At 47.1% G+C, this 24,215-nt stretch overlaps 1 protein-coding gene across 2 annotated transcripts in view; it reads right to left on the bottom strand.

Annotated features, from left to right (window-relative positions):
• Positions 1–24,215, bottom strand: part of GPD1L (glycerol-3-phosphate dehydrogenase 1 like) — an 80,709-nt gene that overhangs the window by 16,860 nt on the left and 39,634 nt on the right. Inside the window, exons 5-8 of one of the 2 annotated variants that reach the window (XM_045903930.3) lie at positions 19,995–20,107; positions 10,495–10,728; positions 9,860–9,966; positions 972–3,847 (exon numbers count right to left, since the gene is read on the bottom strand). In XM_045903930.3, coding sequence (XP_045759886.1) covers positions 3,751–3,847; positions 9,860–9,966; positions 10,495–10,728; positions 19,995–20,107 — 551 coding nt within the window. In that variant the 3' untranslated portion in view covers positions 972–3,750. Of the gene's footprint in view, positions 1–971; positions 3,848–9,859; positions 9,967–10,494; positions 10,729–19,994; positions 20,108–24,215 lie in introns of those variants that run through there. The other variant, XM_054504479.2, reaches the window with a different exon arrangement.

Here is a 24,215-nt window from a genome sequence, read left to right as displayed (position 1 = left end):
TTATAACCCAAACCCTCAGACAATGGAGAGTACTCCCACTCCCTCTCTTGGAAGCAATAGAGCCACCCCACGACTTTACTGTCTGGCTGTCAGTCCCCAATTATTTTAGCCTCCTGGGATTTCCCTCACATTCTTGTGAGATCAGCCCTGCATATAAAAGGGACTCTGGTTATATCTTCCTAGCTTTTCTAGGTATTTGAGGTGGTGGTGGCGTGGATTTCAAATTCCTTACTCCAGGGGCGCCTGGGTGGCTCAGTCAGTTAAGCTTCTGCCTTCGGCTCAGGTCATGATCCCAGGGTCCTGGGTTCGAGCCCCACAGGGCTCCCTGCTCAGTGGGGAGTCTGCTTCTCCCTCTCCCACTGCTGCTCCCCCTGCTTGTGCTCTCTCTCAATCTCTCTCCAGCAAATAAATAAAATCTTTAAAAGTTAATTAAAATTTATTACTGCACTGTGTGGCTGGAACTGGAAGGCCTCCATCCTACAATTATGATTGTATAAAAATATCACCAAACCACGGGAAGGAATGCAAATGGAAATAGTGTGTCTGAGGAGTGGGATTAGAGAGGAAACTCTTCTTTTAAAAAATTACCTTTCTGGGGCGCCTGGGTGGCTCAGTTGGTTAAGTGACTGCCTTCAGCTCAGGTCATGATCCTGGAGTCCCGGGATCGAGTCCCGCATCGGGCTCCCTGCTCGGCAGGGAGTCTGCTTCTCCCTCTGACCCTCCCCCCTCTCATGGGCTCTCTCTCATTCTCTCTCTCTCAAATAAATAAAATCTTTAAAAAAATAAATAAAAAATAAAAAAATAAAAAATTACTTTTCTATTATTGTTAATGCAACACAATTCAGGGAAAAAAGAGCTGACCCAGATAAATAAAACTTTTTTTTTTTTTTTTTGGGAGGAACCCTATCAGGGATCAGATAAATAAAACTCTTAACTAAGCTGATTATTGAAAAAAGGGCCAGTAGCACAGGTTTGGGGCATTAAATGTTTATTAAATCAAGCTTTTAAATTATATCCACCTATAGTCTGTAAACAGATACAGTATACATGTTAAGTAAAAGGCTCTTAGATTAGAAGTGGTGGAAAAATGAAAGATCCCTTCGTACACGGGCACCTCATCACTCCGTGGGCTGATGCCATGGGGCCAGGTTTTAGTTGACAGTTAAATGAAAAACCAGAAGGAGTCTAACTCGACTCCACCTGCTAGGATGGATTTCAAGACAGATATTTGTTCCACATTATAGTAGGCTAGATTATAGCAAGGCAACAGTGAAGTTTTTACATTCACAGATTGGCTGAACTAGTATAAATTAAGCTTTTTCCTCTAGATGTCTCCCTCCCTATTACCATGATTAGTAAGGAATGAGAATTAAAATTAAATGATGGACCACAGGTGGTTACAAAAATAGATAACTTGTAGAGTAATAAATATCTACAGTCAGCAGATCACAAACTTACAAAATTTGCCTTTTTCCATTAATGTGCAGGATATCAGAAGTTATGTTCAAGAGGTACAGTCAGTGGACTTCAGATTGGCAAGAGAACACTCATAAAGAAAAAACAAGTACAAAACCCAGAGGAGGAAGCTGAATGCAGATGAGAATATACATAAAACAAAATCCTAATTCCTCACATCTAATCATCCTACTTAACAGACACCACAACTAGCTTACAGCCCTTTATTAAGTATCTTAAAAAGTAACACTTTGTTATCTATGTACAAATTTTTAAAAAGATCATGAGACAAGCAAAAATTGATTAACTTAACAGTGGCACGAAAAATCAATGACACTTGTAGATTTTGTGTGCTTTCATAGACTTCTGTGTATGAGGATTTAAAATGCACCCCCTCCAGAATGTTTTGGATTGAGTTTTTAAAATTCCCCCCAAAAATCTATTCTACAATCATTTCAGGTATAGAAGGAAAACAAGTCCCAAACTGGAAAATTAAAAAACAAACAAAAGTCAAAAATCTCACAAAGTGACTGAAAATCCATGAATATATAAGTGACATTCAGACCTTTCTTTAACACTTAACAAGTGCTATGTAAGGTAACTATAATGCTATCCTGAAATCAATCTCATTTAAGAAGATACAGGAATCCCCATTCTAATTCTAGACTTAAAAGCACTTATTCGACATAATGTGCGTTTCAGCGAGGTTGACATCTACTTGGTTGTACTTGACAGTGTCACCTTAAAGCTTCATCCAAGATTCATTGCAGGCCTGAACTGTAAAAGTTCAGAGCTAACGATACCACAGGTAGGTAGTTATTCATCCTAACTTCTGCAGGGAGTAAAGGGTATACTTGAGCTGTCCTCAGGTCACCATAGCCTAGAACAGTGATCCCTTGAAAATTCGGCAAGATCCTCTGCCAAAAAAAATCTTCATAGTCTAAGCTGTTTGGAACTTGCTGGATTAGATAAGGCCTACTGACATACTAACATACATTCTTCGCCTTCAAGAGAGGCGTGCAGAGGCAGCTTTTCCCAAATGCACTTGACCTTGCCAGAGAACTCCCCAAATAACCATGGGATCACAGGACACTCCTGTCCTATGGAACATGGTTTGAGAAATGCCAATCCAAGTAGAATTTCTAAAGTAGTGGTTCTCAAATTGTAGTGAGCATCAGAAACACCTGGAAGGCATATTAAAGTATAGATACCTTACCCCACTTCAGAGGTCTGGGGTGGGACCTGGAAGCCGGCATTTCTAAGAGACTCTAAGTGGAGCTGATGGAGTGAGGACCACACTCTGAGTGGCATCCACCTAGACAGGACCCACACAAACCTCAGCTGCAGGAAGCCCTGTTAGTCTCAGGAAAGGCTGCGCATGGCATCTGTCACAACCAACCATCACCGGGATCAGCCCAGTGATGCCTGAGGTCTGGGCACCTTGGTGGGGTGGAGGAAGACTGGACTTGACTCCCAGCTCTGCCCCTACTCGCCAGGTGACCAGGCACTGTGACTGCAACTCAAAAGAGGAGTAACAGGAGTCCCATCTCAGTGGATCTGTGAGGCTTAGAGGAAATGTTTGCACAAAAGGACTACCCAGCAAAAAGCATCATACAAGTGTATTAATCAGTAGAATGTGTCAGTCACAGCAGGAAAATCCCAGATGCATTTTCTGTCTTCCACCACTGCTGAACCTTTATGAAAGCACACTCTGGCAGCTAATGAAGAGAAAAGAGGCTAAAAATACAGAAAACTGCAAAGAGGAAGATACATAAGTGGATCACCTAATTAAAAATCTCTAATTGTTAAAAAAAAAAGATCAACCCACAATCAAAGTAGTTAATTATGCTGGCTTTGAGATAGAGTTTAAGTTACAGTATGTTGATCTTTGAACACACTCACTCGTCCGTTCTACCATGTTAATGCTGGTTCACTCAAATGCATATGGATTCGATGTAAAAAATTTAGCTGAGATCATTCCCATCTTCTAAGCTACCACGGTGGGAAAATTTCAAAAGTAATTTTTAAAAAGGACCTTTAATTTTGGTTCATAGAAACATCCACAGCATGAGAAATGAACAGACTCACACATTCACACGTGTCTATTTGTTGCCCACCACATCTTAGCCAGTGAATTGTGTCTCGCAATTCAGAAATGAATTGGTAAAAATGCATCCGCACCCATGACAGGATTATGGTCAAGCGAACATCATGTTGCCCAGTCCCAGTTTCCATTTGAATGAAAAAGACTGATCAGAAAGGCAGCACGTTCCCCGACACGCTGCACCATCCACTTTATACGTGCTCTGGGTGGCTCTGGAGACAAGACAACATCTCTTGAACAGGTCTGCCTTCATAGCAGATCTGATACACTGCCGTAAACAACGGGAACCTGGTTGGGAGGAAATGTGAAAAAAGACAAGTTGAGCCATCTGGTTTACCTCACAGAACAAATGAGTCTTCCTCTCCTGCCTAACAGATTGCAGATGGATGTGCTACTTTGGACAACAACAAAGTGACTGCCTTCTATATTCCTCTATTATTTGGTGGGCAGAGAGCCACTGCACTGTGGCTGTAAGATGCTGGTATGACCTAGACCACCCTCTGCCTACTTGTTCGCGGTGCACAAGTCTACAAACGAGTCCCATGGTAATCCTTGCAGGGCCATCTGTGGTTATTTACATGAAGAGCTGTAGCTCAGGCTCTTGGGCAAGTCTGGAATGAGTCCAAGTTTCTGTCAATAATTTAAAAGACTGGAGAATAAATTTTGAATTGCAAGGAGGTATTGCTCTCTCTCCTCCAAAAGGGATCATCCAAGGAGAAAGATGAGGCGGCCCACACATCACCATAAATAGTTCGGGTCTGGAACATTCCTGCAGCAATCAACGTGGGCGCCCACAATTAGCAAAGCACTGATCTCCAGTGGAAAGCTGGGCGCATTTTGCCTTTTTTTCCAAGATATGAACACAGATATAAGTGAAAGTTTGAAATGGCTGAAGTACAAAGGTGTGAGCTAATAATCCACCGTGAGAAAGGACAGCATTATCCCAGGGACCAGCTGGCTCAGCAAGTATTTTAAATAGTAGGTATTACTAAGGAAATAACAAAGTTAATTTCAATCAGGCTTTTAAACACACACACACACACACACACACACAGAGCCCAAAGTAAGCTTGACAGGATCAATAAAGTCTTAAAGGCCATTTTGAAAATTATCTAGTTGGAATCCTATAATGACAACTTAATTTAAGAATGGCAAACAGCCCTGATAGGCCATATGTCTTATCACTGTGGGTTTTTTAAGGTACAGAATGTTTTAATTTTTTTTGGAGTCAGGGAGGCAGTCAAATCTGACCCCACAATCTATCCGCTCTGGGCGTTTCATAACCGCTCTGTAAAATGGGGCAGGATCTCTTGTGTTAAGGCCTGTTGTATGAAGTGACTTACATGTAACCTGCAGAGTGTAACACTTGGCACATGGTGGGTGTGCAGTGACAGTTTATATACACCGCCACAAGATGGCCACTAGGTCCTAGCAAGCTCTTGGAGGACAAGGCCCCAGGTGTTTTATTCACCTCTGCATCCTTGGGGCCTGGCACAGTGCACAGATGAGGGCAGGTGCTCAGCGAATATTTGTTGAATGAACTACTGGGAATGGGAGTTAGAGCCTGCAGATTTTAGCCCGTCGTCTTTCCATGGCTTAGATGTCCTGACCCCATGATGAGAACAACTTGTGTGTCCCCAAAGCAGGGTGGCAGGTGATGAACGGCCACCCAAAGCCATTCCCAAACCCCTTCACTCTTTACCAACGTTGCAAATAGCCTAACGCTCAGTTTCCCAGCCTTACTTTCTCCTAGAATTAGCCAAGGAAGCAAATTCTAGAGAGCAAGAAACGACACTTCTGCTGAGGGCTTCTGGGGAAGACACTCTCTCCTTGAGAGGCACTGGAAGAAAACTCTGCTCCCCCAGACTGCACCTGCTCCATGTCACTAAGTGCAGCTGTGTATGTGATGCATGGAGCTGCTGCGGCCATCTTGAGGTTTTGAGGGAAGACCAACAGGATCAGAGATTCTAAGCTAGAGGCACTGTGCCAACACCAATAATGTCCACCTCCAGAATCCTTGTTCCATGAGAAAAATAACCCTATTGTTTGAGGCATTTTAAACTGGGCATTGCTCTTGCAGCCAGAAGTGCTCCCGACTTTCACAATCAGCACTTCCAAATTGTGTAGATGGGATGCTAACAAGAGATTTGGAGTACGGGTGGGGAGGGGGAGGGAATTTTTTATGGACAAGTAACTTGTTTAATCCTTACAACCACCCTATGAGGTGGGTAATAACATTATCCCCATTCCATAGATAAGGAAACTGAGGCATAGTTTCTGACTCTGGAGCCAAGATTCAACCCCTAGGCTAGACTGCCCATCTAAATGTTATTTTATATAACATAAAATGCTATAAAGCCAATTAGATCAGTTTGGGGAGCTATCTAAATGAGGTTAGAGATGAAAGGAGGACAAAAGACAGTATTTCATTGAAAAATACCTGCATAAGCTAGAGCAATTAGCCATCCCACTAATGGGCACTGAGGACTTAAGATGTGTCAATCTTCAACCATGTGCAGGATGTGGAGTATTATCAATAAGGCCCCAGCCCTCAAGGAGCTTACAACACTGTTCTGGACTAAGTTGTGCCCTCAGCCCCCAAACTCATCCAATGAAGTCCTAACCCCCAGTACTTGTATTTGGACATAAGGCCCTTACGAAGGTAATTATATTAAAAGGGTTCATAAAGTGTGGGCCCCAAACCAATATGGTGTCCCTATGAGGAAAGGAGATTAGGACTCATCCATGGACAGAGGGAAGACCACATGAAGACCCAGGGGGAAGATGGCCATTTACAAGCCAAGAAGAGAGGCCTCAGGTGAAGGCACCTGCTGACCCCTTGATCTTAGACTTCTAGCCTCCAGAACCATGAGAAGGAAATTTCTGCTGGGTAAGCCTCTCAGTCTGTGGTAATTTGTTATGGCCGCCCTAGCAAACGAATACAAACACCTGATACACATGCTCATAAAGATACATGCACAAGGAAATTTAATAAAGCAAAATTTGTAACAGCAGAAAACCCCAGACAACTTTACTGTCTATCCGGAGAAGACTGGTTAAATAAACTGTGGTTCTCCCACACAGTGGAATGTTCTGCAGCCATTAAATGAGATCTATTGGTGCAGATCTATTGGTGCAGATCTTCAAATCACCCTCAAGTGAAGAAAAGCAGGGCAGAACGTGGAGCACAGTGTCCATTCCGTAAATGGAAGGATACACTAAAAACTCAGGAGAGCTGCCTGTGTCGAAGGTGGGGATCACTTTTCACTGGGTGCCTCTTTCTAGGATTTGAATTTTTTTTTTTTTTTAAACCAGGAGCATGTTGCCCACCCCCGCAAAAATCTAGAAGAATGAAAGTAAAATTGTGTGTTTATGTAAGAGCCACGGCACATGAGCAGCGGGACTGTCTAAACCTGGGGTCAGCACACCACAGCCTGAGAAGCAAACCTGACCTGGGGTCTGTTTTGCACTGCCTGCAAGCTAAGGACGATTCAAGGGCCATAAAAGGAAAAAAAAAAAAAAAAAGGAATATACAACAGAGCTGTATGTGGGCTGCAAAGACTAAATATTTATTATGTGGTTCTTTACAGAAAAAGTTTGCCAATCGCTGGTGTAAACGGCATGGTCAAAGTAGGGAAAGTTGTTTGCGTCTGGAGGAGGTGGATGAAGGCTGCTCTGAGGACAGACCCAGGCCGTCTCAAGGGTGGTCGGGGCGGGCTGACATGCCATCGAGGAGGGCTGTCCAGGCAGGCCAAACAGCAGGACAGAGGTGCACAGAAGCCCCTGAGAAAGGGGTCTCGGGGCAAAGGGAGGTCTGCTTCAACTGAAGAAGGGGTTGTACGGCGTCACAGGACATGGTGTTAGAAAGTTCCATGCGTACAGAACGGAGTGGCGCTGCCCCAAATGCCAACCTAAGGACTCATTCTGGATGAGCAGGAGGCTTGCGAATTAGAATACTCGAGGCAGAAGGCGCCATGGCAATCATCAGGTGCACCAGTTTGATTTGGTGGGTAAAGAAAACTGAGGCACAGATAAAAATATGACCTGCCCAAGACCACATGGCTAGTAAGCCACCAGGTGGCTGGAAATGCTGCCCTCCCGCTCAGCGCTCTTTCTAGAACCATAGAGAAGAGAAGGGGGGAAGAAGGAAAGAGAGGAAGACCCGAGTAGAGTAGCGATGGCTGGGATGACAAAGGGAAAAAAAATCAAGGGAGAATGGAAGCGTGGTATCCCCTCCAACCCGGCAGTGGCCTCATTAAGCCCAGGCACAGCCTGTTCCATTTCTAATCAGGAGAAGGAAAATGGGACATGATGGAGGAGAGGCATCTGCTCAGAGCCAAGTTTCACCTGCTTGATTACCCCTGCTTTTTTAAAAACAGGCACAGGTACTGATCCCAGAACACCAGTTCCAATCCATAGCCTCCCCAAGTTCCACGATGAACACAGACTCATCCATTCATAGGATCCTATCAAATATGCCCCATGGTAGTGGACAGATGGCACTTTAAAACCGTGATTAGGAGATCATCAGCATCCACAAACACCCAAGTAGTTTCTTAAGACTTAAACTCCGGGTGCCTGGGTGGCTCAGTCGGTTAAGCGACTGCCTTCGGCTCAGGTCATGATCCTGGAGTCCCGGGATCGAGTCCCACATCGGGCTCCCTGCTCAGCGGGGGGTCTGCTTCTCCCTCTGACCCTCTTCCCTCTTGTGCTCTCTGTCTCTCATTGTCTCTCTCAAATAAATAAATAAAATCTTAAAAAAAAAACCAAAAAACTCCGGATAACGGTCATTAAAGTAGCCCCACCACACAAACACATCGCCGTTTGCCCTTAAGTATGTAAGGAAAACCGTGCCCACTGGAGGTGTTTTCCTTTTAGCCACAATTTAAAGGTAATTCTCCTCCTCTGGAGGCCTGTTTATGACTTCCATCTCTGCCTAGCTGGTTCTGAAAGCCATTTCAGAAAAATAAAATGCAAATTAAAGAAGGAAGACGAATGTCCTGTCCTCCCTCCTTTTCAACTTTCCATGGGGCACTCTATGGCTGATCAGTGTGTAGTGGTCCAGAGAGGAGGAGAGCTGGGTGAAGGGGAGGTAAAGGTCGGTGGTTGGGACTAGCAGACATCTGGACTGAGCCGAAGAGCAGGAAGGAGACATACCAGAGAACCAGCCAACACGTCTATAACCATCACCGGCTCAGGGAGAAGTGTGTGCTCTGGATTGGCCACACCTGGCAGTGTCCCCACAGCTGCCCAGCCCCCTCCTCTCCCAGGCAAGCAAACCTCCCCCCTCCCTCCCGAAGAGTGAAGGATACACAGAATATGCTGTGTACGCAGTTATTAGATGGTGTCATTGGCCTCGTGGCTACGGAAGAAGGCTCAGCAAATGAGCGAGATAAAGGGCCACCTGGCAACCGCAGAGAGGTCGGCAGCTTTGTGGTGCTATGGGGTTTATTCCCTCAATCAGGTGGCAAATCAGGCTGTCCCCAGCCCACCTTTAGCAACTGACCATCCCGGAAGGGCAGTGGAGGCTAGAGGCACCCATCCATCCACAGGACACAGAGACTGCAAAGCTGCTCAGCAAACCTTAACGCAGGTCATTGCTAGTGGTAGAATTCTGGGGTAACTTGTACCTTCTTCTTTTCCGAATTGTCTGACCTTTTATTAACAAGACTATCTTTTTATAACAAATAACAAGGTAATCTTTTTTTTTTAATTCAAAACTTATGACATGTAGCTCTTAACCAGACACCCTGCAGGATAAACCAGGACCTCAAACTTCATGTTTTGTAACATGCTTTAGAGAATTGAGTTCTTGGGGCGCCTGGGAGGCTCAGTTGGTTAAGCATCCGACTCTTGGTTTCGGCTCAGGTCATGATCTCAGGGTCGTGGGATCGAGCCCTGTGTCAGGCTCTGCACTGGGCATGGAGCCCGCTTAAGATTTTCTTTCTCCCTCTGCCCTGCCTGCCTACTTCCCCCACCCCCCGCCCCCGCCGCCCGCCGCCCGCCGCCCGCCAACCTCCCTGCTTGCTCTCTTGTGTGTGTGCACACTCTCTTTCTCTCTCTCTCTCAAAAAAAAAAAAAAATTGAGTTCTTCCCCCTGAAGCTGAGCTTGGTTCTGTGTCAACACTCGTTTTCAGGGCAGGCAGAAGTTTCCTGCCACAGATGTTCACATCACATGAGGGCGGAACTATTCCAGTGGAGTTCTGCACACAGCTGTGCCCATGTGCACTGACTGGGCTGGTGGTCATGGGGGAAGCAGGGGGTGGCCCTCTGGTCACAGGGACAGTGGGGGGGACTTACTTGTCGACTAGCCCCTTCTGTTTCAGGATCCGGTACACTTCAGCGGACGTCTGAGGTCCTTGGAGCTTCTGTCCATTCAGCATCTCCTTCTCCAATTCTTCGATGGTCTTAAAAACAAGGATGAAAACACTATTGTAAAGACTAGAGTGGGGACGCCTGGCTGGCGCAGTGAGTTAAGTGTCTGACTCTTTGTTTCGGCTCAGGTCGTGGGGATCTCAGGCTCGTGAGATGGAGCCCCAGGTTGGGCTCCGTGCTGAGAGTGGAGTCTGCTTGACATTCTCTCTCCCTCTGCTCCCACCCCTCCCCGACTGGGCACATGCGTGTGCTCTCTCTCAAATAAATCAATCTTTGGGAAAAGAAAAGACCACAGAATCACTTATTTCAAGAGGACAGTGGCGGAGGGAAGCTGCCATCCTCGGCTGTAAACCAGGGAAAGAGAGACCTACAAGCTAGAGCGCTCGGGCATTAGTACTTTTAAGCGAAAACAGACAGGTGTCAGCGGGATGCGCCCAGCAAGGGCTCGCCCCAGCCCAGGGCTCTCAATGAGGGTGGACGGACGGACGGACGGACGGACGGACGGGCGGGCGGGCGGGCGGGTGGGTTGTGGGGGAGGGTTAGGACAGGCCAGGGGCTACCTTCCCGGTTCTGGCAAACGCCTCGGCCACCCTGCGGTTCCGGCCTCCGTAGCAGGTGGTGATGAGGTCGGCCACGCCGCAGCTCTCCAGGAAGGTGGCCGTGGACACCTGGCCCTTGCAGAAGATCTTGGCGAAGGAGATCATTTCCATGAGCCCCAGGCGGATGACGGCAGCTTTGGTGTTGTCCCCGCTGTGGAGGCCGTCGCAGAACCCGGCTCCCACCGCTACAATGTTCTATGAAGGAGACAAGGAAGCCCCGGGATGCCCGTCACACGCCCGCCGCAGACAAGGCTACTGGAAGGTTGGGGGGAGCGGGGGAGGGGCAGGGCCCCTGGCCCACGCTCAGAACGCTCCACTGGCCCCCGCACCGCCCCAGCTTCTGCTCTTGCACCCTGACTGCCAGAGTGAAAGAAGGCGCCAGGCTTCTACGTTCCCGTTTAGAGGAACCCAAGAGCCCAGGTCCGGGGTCAGGAGGAAGCTGCTGTTGGGGAGCATCAGCCGGAGAATTAGAATGGCTGACTGTAGGCTCTGGTCAGATACTGTTTGGACAAACTGCCTCTTTCCTTTTTTTCTTTAATCGAAGGCCTGATTGAATGACAACATTCACATGGAAAGGTATGCAGGTCATAAATATACGGCTTGGTGATATTCTCACAAACTGAACACACCCTGGGAACCAGCACCCTGGTTGAGAAACAGAACATAACCAGTGCCCCAGAAAGCCACCCTCACACCCCCTCCCAGTCACCACCCCCACACAAAGGTAACCACTCTTCTAACAACATAGATTTGCTTCACCTGTCTTTAAATTTTATATTAGAATCGAATGCAATCATTGGTGTCTCCTTGTCTCATTTCGACATCATGTTTATGAGTTTTAGCTGTATTTTTACATACGGCACATTTATTTTCATTGCTGCATTGCATTCTTTTTTTATTTTATTTTATTTAAACGGAGGGACGCCTGGGTGGCTCAGTCAGTGAAGCACCTGCCTTCGGCTCGGGTCATGATCCCAGATTCCTGGGATCGAGCCCCGCATTGGGATCCCTGCTCAGCGGGGAGCCTGCTTCTCCCTCTCCCACTCCCCCTGCTTGTGTTCCCTCTCTCTCTGTCAAATAAATAAATAAAATCTTTTATAAATAAATAAATAAATGGAATTAACTTATCATGTAGTATTAGTTTCAGAGAGGTAGAGTTCAGGGATTCATCAGTTGCATAGAACACCCAGCGCTCCTTGCATTCTACAGGGTGAATACAGTACCATGTTTTTTTTTCAGCCATTCTCTTGCCAAACTGGGTAGTTCCCAGTTTGGGGCCACTGCAAATGGTGCTGCTGTGGCCAGGCTGGGTGGCCCTGGGTGACTACACGCAGGCATTTCTGTTGGGTGTGTGCCTGGGAGTGGCGTTGCTGGGTCAGTATGTCTGCAAATGTGCTGTTCAAGTTTCGGCCTTTTGTTTCACTTAATTACCCCTATACAAGCATTCGTGGGCCCCCCACCCCCACCCCGCTCTCCCAGGGCCCTCTGCTACACCCAAGGCAGGTAAGACCGAGAGCTGCCTCTTCAGAAGCTGACAATCTGGTTCAGGGATCAGCACACTAAGGGCCAACTGCCTGTTTCTGTAAATGACCTGGAGGCCAGGCCCCCCTGCTCGTTTGCGTACCATCTGTGGTTACCTTGGTGCTGTTAACAGCAGATCTGAGTACTTGCCACATAGCCCGTATGGGCCACAAAGCCCACAGCGTTTCCTATGTGGCCCTTACAGAAAAAGTTTGCCAACCGCTGGCCTAATAGGAAAATAAAAGGGTGCCCATAATTATAGCCTGGGCAGAAAAGGATATCCCGCAGGAGGGACTGAGAATCTGATTTTCATTTCAACCTGTGTGTACTAAGCATGCCCTGTGTGGGAACCTCTACACAGGGCCCAGAGGGTGGTGCCGGGGCACGTGGGGGCTGAGGGTGCCCCCAGGGAGGAGCTACCAAGACAGAATGAGACACAGAGCTTGTCCCCGAAGAGCTGACAATACAGTTGGCCTAACAGACCACAAAGCGCATCAAGGATGAGAGCAAGCGGAGGGGTGACAGGGGCCACAAGCTTCATTTCAGAGCAGGGAAGCCTGCACCGAGGAAGGGGCGTCTGAGCTGGGCCTCAAATCCCGTGGAAAACCAAACAACCACATATGACAAGTAATATCTGCATGTACCCACTCATTTGGGACTTCAGGCAAGTCCCCAGGCTCCTAGCCCTGCCCACATGACCGGCTCCTGCACCGAGAGCGCTCGACACCAGGGAAAATGCAAGTATTTTGCCTCTGTCTAACCCCACTAGCATTTTTCCATACTACCTGGTGGCTACTGATGAATTTGTGCATGGAGAGACCTTAAAATATGAAGCTAATTGGTAACGAATAGGAGATGAAATAAGCACATCTTTTCCTCCAAAAAAAAAAAAAGAAAAAGTGTTTTTTTATTAATGAAAGAATTCTCTCTCAAAACATCAGGCCTATAGAATTTGACGGATGAGGTTAAAAACAGAACAAACCGGGGAGGAAAAATGTCTTCTCTGGTTGATATGCAATTTCTAATAAAATACATCAAATGCAGCACTGATGTGGCCAGGCTCACCCCGAGAAACAGAGCTGGCCATTTAAACACAGCAATCGCTCACCAGGAGACCGAAGACACAAAGCCATTGCAGATGAAAAACCACTGAACCCAGCTGAAGCTTTTGTCTACTTCCAATACACCAATAAAACAGCACCCTCTCTTCCAAGCTTCGAGGGCAGAATGAAGAGGCCTAGAACAGGGGATGGGAGTGGAGGGGGCCCGAAATCTATCTTGTTCTCTTCCTCGGGAATAATCCCAGGGCTTACTCTGGTTGCTGGCTATTCTCGTGGCTATTGACATGGAAAGGGAAGAGTAAAACAATTCTCTAAAAAATGATCAGAAAGCTGGCATGAGCACGTGCAAATTTTAGACAAATTCGCTCTTTCTGTGCTCTAGAGGGTCTCCCAGTGAGGTTATGGGCTGTTCTAACAGACCAACAAAGTAGCTTCCAGGTGGATCACTCTCCCCCTTACAAAGGCCAGACTCCATGTAGACCCCGCGACCCACAGCCGCAGGTAGAGCTGACGAGGAATCGGGTCTTCTGCATTCATGGCCCGAGCAGAGAGCCTGTGTTTTCCTACGGTACTAACTTCTGTCTGTACCTGCAGAAGCCTCCCAACCCCTTCCTGCCCACGCAGGTAATGGAAGCTCTGGGTTTGATCAGCCCCCGACAGCACCCATCCCTCACCAGGCACCTGCTGCGCATGCTCACTGATGCAGGAAGCGGGCAGCTCCTGGCTTGGCACACTCTTAGGCTCTGGCAGCCTCATGTGAAGAGGAGAGGGGAGAGGCGGTGGGGAAGGAGCCCCGAGATGCTGAAGGGTGAAACAACCCCCTAACCTTTTAGGTGGGGCACGATGCAACGGTGAACCGGGGATGGTACGAACACCCAAGGGCTGGGTCCAAACAGACCCAAACACCCCTCCTGGCAGAGCAGCCGGACGAAGGAAGCCAGGGGGAGACACTGGAAGCACATGCACTGATAGCCGGATGGCCTCCGGCCTGCGGTTCTCTCTCTGCCTCATTGCTGTGCGACCTTGGGACAATGACTCCACCTCTCTGAGCGTTCTGGGCCTCGGGGATAAAATTCAGGGCGTGGATAAAATCTTTCAAGGCCCTTCTGGTGGTGACATTCCTCCAGGAAAGCTGGTGCAGCTGTGGCCTGCCCCGAGGCTGCAGATAAGCAGGGGCGGTCCTGTGGCACCGAAAGGACACCTGGGGACATGCAGGGTGACTGAGCACAGAGGCCAAGAGGCCAACTGTTGGGTGAGCATGCTGAATGGTTGTATTGAAGTTGCCATGGCAACATGCCAAGGCCTAGGATCCAAACAGTGACTGTTGAAATGGCTATCTGCCGCCGCCTGGACCATCTCCAGTGCCCCCTTCACCGCAACGTGACCCATTCTGGAGGTTAGTTGATGAACCAACCTCAGTACCTGTCTCCGGACTGATTGAGAGATACAATGACTTCCTTCCAACAAGGGGCTCCTAGACACAGACGAGGAGAGAGAGATTACTTACGAAGGGCCTATAGTGCGCCCACCACGCACACGGTCTCCTCTGAATTCTCATGACAACGCTGACACGCATGTCCCTCGCCTCCTGGCTGGCTCACAGAGGTTCAGCGGCTCACCGAGAACACCTCTCGCTGGTGAGGGATGCCGTCCCAGGGCCTGGCTTCCCAGGCCCACCCTGTTCCCTGCGCCTTGCCTCTTCCATGGTGTGGCAAATTTGGCCCGGCCATCCTCCCAGCCCCCTATAGGGTCGGAGACCTTCCTGAACCCTCTGCAATCAGACGTCAAAGGGGAGTGCCTCTCTGGCCTGCATGTGGGCTTGGGAGGTAAAAAGGGTAGGCTTAGGAGACCAGATTTTGGGGGGACATAATGAAAATAACAGCTAACCTTCTTGAACTGCTCTAAGTGCTTCCAGTATTATTAACTGGTTTAATCTTCACAACATTCCTACAAGGTGGGCCCCATGATTATGCTCAGGACGAGGTGAGGAAACTCCCCCCAACACGGGTGGGTAGCCGGCCCAAGGTCACACGGGGGGTACCTGCAGGACCAGGCTGCCTGGCCCCAGAGTTCTCTCCAGGGGGGTAGATCACACTATGCTGCTCCACGTCAGTGAATGAAAGGCACAGAAGAGCTGACCTCACCCAACCAAAAGGACTTGGAGGTGAAGGAGTGAGCTCTCAGTCACTGGAAGCATCCAAGCAGGAGCTGTGTGGATGAGCCCTGAGCTCCAGAGCAATGCTTCTGACCTTTCGTGTCACTGCTCTCAGAGAAAAGACAGATGAGGGTGCCCATGGCCTGGGACTGCAGCCGCTCTCTTGGCCCTTCTGTGACCCCTTCACCGCAGGGCACACAGATGAGGACTACCTCAGTTTCCCCTAGATGGCTGACCTCCCCACGGTGGGGGCGGTGGGGAGGTAGAGAGGAGCAGGAGGCCACTGCAGGGTAAACTCCTCCCTTCCAAGGGGACCCTGGGCACCGATCCAGTTTAATCGCCTTATGATGGATCTTGAAACCCTCACTCTCTCCCTCTACCACTTATCACTGTCAAAAGAAAAATAAACACACTGAGCCAGTCAGATTGTGTTTGAATAGCATCCGAGCAGATGTCCTACGAGATCGCTCAGCTGTGAAAGTTATCATTATCCACTGTGCATTTAAATCTGCTCTAAACTATTCTGGGGCTAAAAATACCATGATTTTCAGAAGATGGACGTGCTTAAGCCCTTCCCCATTTCCTGGGTTATGGCAATACTCAGAGGCAATCATTCGCCCTGAAGCTCCGTCTTTGCAATTCTGAACTGGGGTGGGTTGGATGGGACTCCATTCCTTCCACTCCTAGCCTCCCCGTGGGAAGAATGCAAAAGCAGAGAAGCTGCCCGGCCCAGGCTACCTGTGGGTTATGCAAACACTCTCACCACCCAGGACACAGGGCACCAGTGAAACCCAGGCAGCAGTCACTGTTTCCTGTACGGGCAGCGCTCCATCTGATTCTGCCCGAGGCCAGCTCCTAGAGCTCTGGGCCTAAGGGAAAACTCTGATTGCAGAGTGTAGGCTGACCCCGGGCAAGGCACCGTGTTACGGCTTGCAGGTCAGGCTCTGCAGAAGGCAGCCCGGCTGAGGTTCAGGAGGGCTGAGGGACAAGCCCACAGTGAGCCCACCAGGCAGGGCACCCTAGAGCAGTGATGTCCAGTAGAAGCTTCTGCAATGATGTAGATGTCTTCTGTCTGCTCAGGCAACAGAGGAGTCACTAGCCACTGAGACTCCCTGAAGACTCATGTAGCGACGGAGTCTTTGAAACGGGCCTACTGTGACTCAGAAACGGAACTCTTGATTTTTTTTTTTTTAAAGTTTTAATTAATTCGAACGTAAACGCAAACAGCCACATATGGCTAGCGGGATCCAGTAGCGGCCCTGGCTAGACACTAGGCCTGAGGCTGTGCTTCACAGCGAGGCTTATCTCAGCCAAAGCTCTGGGAAGAAACTTATATGCCCAGACATCAGGGCTGCTTAACCTCACTACAGAACAGCCCTGCAAGGGAATGTCATGTGGCTGGGACACAGGGTCTAGGGTTATGCCCCAATCTACTTTCCCCTTCCAGAGTCGTAAGAGCCCCTGACTTTCACCCAAGTATATGGCTGACCGAGGGGGGAGAAAAAAAAAACATTTCCCAACATCTCTTGCAGCTAGGTATAGTCACACAATTAAGTACTGCCCATTGAGATGAGGCCAAATTATTACATTGTGGCTCCCCAGAACTTGCCTTAAAGGACAGCTGTCACGTGCCGTTTATCCTTTCTTTTTTCCCACCCTAATGCCTGGGAGGCAGACGTGACGGTTGGAACTCTGGTCACCATTTTAGAACATGAGGACAAGGGCCTACCCTTGTGAGCAGGAAGGAGCCTGGGTCCCTGAGAATTCTGTAGAATGGAGCTATCACATGGATTCAGGATTTTTTACGTAAGAAAGAAATTAACTTCTACTGTGTTCAGCCACTACCATCTTGGGTCTCTGTTAATGAAACCTAATCCTGATAAAGCATCTGGTAAAAATGGTAAGTTGAGCTTTACAGTTATGATTTTTGTGCTTTTCTGTAAGGAGTGCCAATTAAAATTTACATTAAAACAAACAAAAATACACCCTCAGTGAAAGAAGCCACACGCAGAAGAGTAGATACTGTACAACTCCATTATGAAAGTTCTAGAAAATGCAAACTGCAGTTTACAAAGGCAGATAGATCTGTGGCTGCCTGGCTGGGGTAGGGACTGAAAAGGGACACACAGAATCGCTTGGGGATGATGGAAATGTTCTGTATTATGGTGGTGATTTTCAGGGTATATGCACACAACTGTTAAAACCCACTGTATTAGGTACTTTACATAGATGCAGTTTAATGTACATGAATTAGGCTTAAATAAAGTGGATATTTTAAAAAGATATTCCCTTACTGGAGATTAATACAGGTCAGAGGTAAAGGACATTCTGAAGGCAGTAAAATGCACTGTTACAAAATGATTTTGCCTACAACCTTTACATTTTCTTTTTGGTTTTATCCTTGTAGTGAGCTGTTCACCTTTTTTTTTTTTTTTTTTTTTGGTACTCGAATGCCCTTATGTTTTTGAGCACCAAAAAAGAGTGTACATTTCTTTGATTGCTAGAATGGAGATTACTAAAGACTATTAATTTAATGTGAAAGAGTAAAACATGTCAAACTATTTGAACAGTAAGATCCAGTTTTTGTTTTTAAAAGGGGCCACATATATATGATACACTCACTAAAAAGACTGGAAGGGTATTAGAAAAAACATCAACAGCGGTGATCTGAGGATGTAGGGATTATCAGTGATTTTCACTTTCTTTATACCCTTCTGCTGTGTGAAGCACAATGAATGTGCACTACTTTTATAATCAGAAAAAACAAGAAACTATTAGTTATGTAATAAAAGAAACGATGTCCAATTGTCCTTGCCTTGGCAGCCTCTGACAAAGGAGGGCTTCCTTTTATTCAACTGGACACAAACCAAAAAAGGCAGGCTGTACATAGTAACCAAAGAACACCAGACTAAGATTCCTGGAGCCCACGTTCACACTCCAACTGTGTCCATATTTGCTACATTTGAGTGATTTAATCTCTCTGGATCTCTGTCTCATCTGTATGACTGAATGGTTAGACTCAGTTACAGCCAAAAATGCCCGTTTCACAGTTTTAAAAAATCCCAGCTCTGATGCAAGCCGACAGGAATGATGGTAAATGATCCCGTTTCAAAGGATAGCCAGAGGAAGGAAGATAAATGGCCCTCCACCCCCCTCTGTCTCTGCCCCCCACGAGCCACGCTCTGTCCCGGTAGCAGGCACTGATCCACTTATAGGTTTCCTGCCAACAAAAACGAAAAGCCAGTCTAAGTTCAGACACAAAACCAGCATGAGGTCCCATTAGCTGAATCTTTTCCAGAACCCTCCAGCTAGAACCTTTCTTCTCCCCCAAGCCCTCTTTGTTCTGGGCAGGATCTCACAGCTTCTCCATCCACCACCCAAATAGCCAGTCACTTAAAAACTGTTCTGGAGCATCATAGGCTGGTGCTGGGCAAGTAGGCGTCCATGACGCCCCTGCTGTCAAGTGGTCATTAGTTTAACGAAGGACTAGTAAAAGCACATAAAAATCTCAACCAAAAAAACACACAAGGCAGCCAAAGCCAGTGCCTTAACTGTGTAAGAGGGCCTGCCCGTAACGTGGAGAATGCCCCCCCCACACTCAAAAACGGGGTCGTGTGCTGCCCCCGGGGGAGCCCGAGCCTTTCACTGGCTTTCCTTCTTAAAATCCTCATTGTACAAGGACACGTGACCACACAAACACATGCGATAGGAATTCTACAAAGTGGTTTTAAACTCTGACGAGAAAAAAGGACGGACGTACAATCGAGAGAAAGAACGGGAAGGCATTCTTTGGATTCTCGTCTTGGCGGCATACTTTCTGTCTTTGCAATTTTTACCTGACAAAGCCTAAGCCCAAGCCCGATTGCCTGACTTCCTTCCTGAGGTGCTCAAATTCCTGAAAAGCGGCTTTTGCTGCAAAAGAAAGGACTCAAAAGTGCCTCAAAGGGGGGCATTCATTCACACCGAGGCTTTTTTTTGAGAAGGCAGCTGATTCCAGTTGGGGTGGGGGGGGGGGAGGATCAGAAAGTGCAGCGCAGCTTCCCACTGGCTGTTGCCCAGCATCAGGCTAGAGAGCCCCCCCCCCCAAGAAGACTTCCACAGGCAGAGTGGAACAGGTCAGGAGCCCGTGTGGAAACTCTTCCCTCTACCCTTCCAAGCCACCGACTAATAGAAGCTTCTTTCACTGGACCATTTCCCTTTACGGATAAAGATAAAACTATTCCTAGAAAAGCCTTTGTCAGCAGCAGACTATTTTTCCTTTAAAAAGAACAACCAGCCAAGCCATCAAACCAAAGGAGTATCATAATTCAGAGGGAGTAAGTCCCTTCCCCACTCAAGACAATGTGTAAGAGAAATACATGAATTCATAGGGGGGAAAAAAAAGAATGCTTTGGTCCCCTGTGAAACTCTACAATCAAGACACCCTCCATGCTTTTTAAATATCAATGCTGCCAATTTCCCAAACAACAAAACACCACATGCCCCACCCCCGCCCCCCCAATTTACAAATGAAAGCAAAGCGGCCTGGAAGAGGAAGTCCAACCACCCAGGACAGGCTGAGGCAAAGCAGGAAGTGATACACAAGGCTCTCAATTCAGTATTCTTCTCTCAAGTACAAGCACAGAACACAGAGCCCACTCTTCAGGACTGGATTTGGTAATTCGGACAGTGCCCCGGGCATATTAGCTCCTCTCCTTGAGCAGAAGTAACAAGGCCGACTTTACCTTAAGAGCACCACAAAGTTCGACAGTGTCTGCGTCGTCAACCACAGTAATTCGAAAATTTGGAGTCTGCAGAAGCTCTTTGAAGAGAAGGCCATTCTCCATTATCTTGCTGCCTATTGACAGGTTAGAAAGAAAGAATAAGAATGCTTAATCTTAACTTCCACATCTAACAGTTGCAAATGTTTTTCTTATTGCAATAAGTAATGTATATTCATCACAGAAAGTGTAGAAAATTCAGGAGTAGAAACAGAAAATAAAAGTATCCCATAATTCTACCACAGACGATCATTAGCAATTTGGCATGCGTCTTTAACCTACTGAAATATGAATATACATAGTTCTTCTCAGAATTGGCAACATAACATTTCATAATCTGCTTTCCCCCATTTTGTGGCATGAATAATTTTCAATGACATATTTGCTACATCATTTTAAATAGCTGCTTTGTGTTTTACTGTGTATATGTGTTCTATTTTATCTAAGTATCTTCCTATGTTTAATCCCTAAAACTGTTGCAACTTTCTGCTACCATAAACACTTACGAAGGCAACTTCCAGGTTTTCATTTGTAACAGATTCCCGTTCAAAACCACCCACCCTGTCCTTTCCACTGGAGGAGCGCAGTCCCTTCCACTCATGTTAGGCTTGACCACGTGAAGTGCTTGGACTCAAAGCAAATGGGGCATATTTCCCTACCCCTTAACTTTGGGCTCAGTCATGTGATTTGCTTTGGTCAACAGGACATGAGCAGACATGACCCAGGGGATACTTCCAGCCCACTCATGCAGAAGTAAGGCTGGTTTCCTTGTACCTCTGCCTTCAATGAGAGAACATTCCCTGGCTAGCCCATTGGGCCCGTAAGGAAGAGCCACCCAGCCCAGCAACTCTGGCCCAGAGCAGCCCACCCCCAGGGGACCCACAGGTGTTAGCTGTGCTTACTCTGTATGCCACTGAGGTTCTGTGATCGATACTTAGCATCACTATGGCAATACAGAACTGATAGAAACATCAACAACTATTTTCATTGACCAGCGGAAGATGGAAATGCATTCAAAGAATACTGGTTTTTGCTACTGCTACATCCTGTCTCCTGAGACAGCCCCTGGAATGGGACGGAGGCTCTGTAGTTTTTACTTTCCCTTCTTTTGTTTTGTTTAGGGACTTGGGATTAAAACTAAGACAAACAGAAACAAAACTTTCCGCATAATGCCTGGTGTGAAATCTGCTCTGATCAGTGAGGGTGTGGGGTGGGGCTCGGCTCTGGGAGGCCCTGGAAACCAGATGATAAACCTTCCCAGCCACGTCCTGGCTCCCACGCCAACATCAGCACACAGAAAGGGCAGAAAGCGCACTCAGGACTACAGTACTGGGGGCTCTGCCTGTCTCTGGGTTCCCAAGTGTGGTCCCACGCGTGTCTTTGCACCTTACAGTCACCTGGGGATCGTTAACGATACCGATGCCCGGCCACATGCCAGGCCAATTAAATCAGTCTCCGTGGTGGAGCAGGCCTCAGTTAACTTTTGAAGCTCCGCAGACAAGTCTGCAAACCTCTGATTTCACCTACTTCAGGTTCAGCTTCCTCCTGAGTAAAATACTATGGCACCCTCAGGATTGTTGTGGGGTTAAGTAAGAAGCAGGTGTGAAAACAGCCTATTAGTGCACACAGAGGTCCTATAGAGTAACGATGGGGAGAGCGGACACACACTTATGACTGTATTTCCCCATTTACAGACAGGAGGCCCAGAGAGGTTTACCAACTTGCCCAGGGTCACATGGCAGAAGGCGGAGCCCAATTCTAACCCAGGTACTATGGTTCCAAGGCCCATGCTCTGACTCTCTATGCTATGCTTCCTCACAGGGGTGGGGGGGGGGTGGCGAGATAAACCAGCAAAACCCAAATAAACATCACAGAGCTATATTCTTCCAGTGAGAGAGAAAAAAGATGACTGTCAACAATTACGATTACACCCCTAAGTTATACAATGTCAAAATAATCCAGGGGAGAGTAGAAGATGGATGATGGATACATGGGACTCATGACACTGTTCTGCCTCTCCTTTTGTTTAAGACACTATCCATAACAAAATGTTTAAAATCTCTACACCCAACACTTAGAAACACATTTTCTATTCTACAAGCATTGCTATTTTTTTTTTTTTAAAGATTTTTCTTTATTTATTCATGAGAGACAGAGAGAGAGAGAGAGGCAGAGGGAGAAGCAGGCTCCCAAGGAGCAGAGAGCCCGATGCGGGACTCGATTCCAGGACCCTGGGATCATGACCTGAGCCGAAGGCAGACGCTTAACCATCTGAGCCACCCAGGCACCCTACAAGCATTGCTATTATCTATTATTTAGGTGAGTTCTCCAAATATTAGAACTGTGTCCGTTTGAGCAAACTGTCCTCTTCCTTTTTCAAACAGTCCACCAGACCATGTGGGTGAGTCTGTGCAACACTGTTTCATCACCTGGGTTGGGTAAACTAGCCCCCAACCTCCACATCGTGACCTCATTACTGTCTTCCTCCTGTGTCCCTCACCATGGGCCACTGCTCAGTGCCTCCAACACAAAGGACAATCGTGAGCACCACAGACAAGCCCCTCACTCAGGTCACTACACTAATCCAGCTGTCTACAGCTCGAAGCGAGACGCCGCTATGAGCAATCTGACAGACAAAACAGGCAGGGAGAAGGGCACTCTCCACTGGCCACTGATCCAGGTGGGGTCTGTCGGGTCCTCTGCGGCTACAAATTATACACAGTGTCCCTCAGAGAGGTGGGCTTGATTTACTGCGATCTCACTTTTTCTCAGGTGTACTTTAAAAAAAATTATTATTTTAAGTCACAGCTAGGAAAGCACTAACTGTATTATTACCAATCATAAGTAGTGATGAGGGAAGCAGAGACCCAGACCATCTGGTCCAGAATGGGTAATGTCCAACAGTCATGGGGAAGGGCGGCCCCAAACTCAATATGAACCAAAGACAGGGACACCTCCCTTCTGTTTCACACCAAGTTTTAGAGATAATCAACCTCTGTAATAGGACACCATCAAACCCTCTTTTCCGTATGTGATTCCATATTTGTGTGTGTGCTTGGAAGCTCCACAAGGAGCTTATGTATCCTCGACATCTAGCAGATGCTGGATACATAATAGGCTTTGAAAAATATTTGTGAGGTGACAGTGAAAGTCTCCAGTTCTTGAAGTCAGTCCCGAGAATGGAGGGAACTCTCACCACAAGGGGGCACCACAGTTCACCATGTCAGTTAGTATTTTTACAAGCTACTGGAAAACAAGGCTGTTTTTTCTTCTTCCTCCACAGAAGATTCCAGTGGGCTAAAACTCCTGAATCTTGGTTGCTAATGTCATCAAAAAGGAGATCTGGATTAACCACCGTGCAATTATCAAATGCAGGAAATTTAACGTTGGAAAATTATCTAATATACACCTCACATTCCAATCTCGCCTATTAGTGCAATGCTGTCTTTCATGGTAACCTTCCCTCCCCCAACCCAGGATCCTACTGCATTTGGCAGGCACGTCTCTCTCGAATCTTCTTTAATCCAGGACACTCTATAATCTTTCGTTGTCTTTCATGACATTGACATTTTTGAAGAGTGCAAGCCAGTTGTTTTGTAACATGTCTTTTACTTTGGGCTTGTCTGTTATTTCCTCATGGTTAAGTTCAAGTTATTTAAGACAATTTAGAAAATATCACCTTTGGGTTTTATCTTCCTTTCAATGTTTTACTTCATTTAATTCTGGTCACTGTTGCCAACCGTGATCCAATTCACAGAGAAGGCAGTGGACACATTGGATAACAGAAGCCAGAGGGCAAGAGACATAACTTCTGTGCCTTTGTTTTTACAAAAGAGCCTAATGTGCCCAACTAGAAGCTTTCCTACAATGAACATGGCTTAGAGGTACATAAAAATTCTAGCCAAAACTCTATAGGTAGACACTGGTTTCAATCAAGGATTGGAGGCCTAATCAGCCTTACAGAATGATTAGGGCAACCAGCCATTTCCAACCGATTGCCAACTGATTGCCAATTTAATAAAAGTAATTATATAATTTCACAGGCTACATTAAAATCACAGGTGGATAAAAGAATTAACTGTGAAAGAATAAAACCTATATATAGGCTAGTATATGACAATTTTTTTTTCCCCCCTGGAAGGATACTTAGAAACTGCTAACAGGGATTCCCTTTGGGAAGAGGGA

This window comes from Mirounga angustirostris, unplaced genomic scaffold, assembly GCF_029215605.1.
Source record: "Mirounga angustirostris isolate CCGP_5_RB_7025 unplaced genomic scaffold, mMirAng1.0.hap1 SCAF_1, whole genome shotgun sequence".
Classification (NCBI taxonomy): Eukaryota; Metazoa; Chordata; class Mammalia; order Carnivora; family Phocidae; genus Mirounga; species Mirounga angustirostris.
This window is presented reverse-complemented; position numbering and strand designations above follow the sequence as displayed.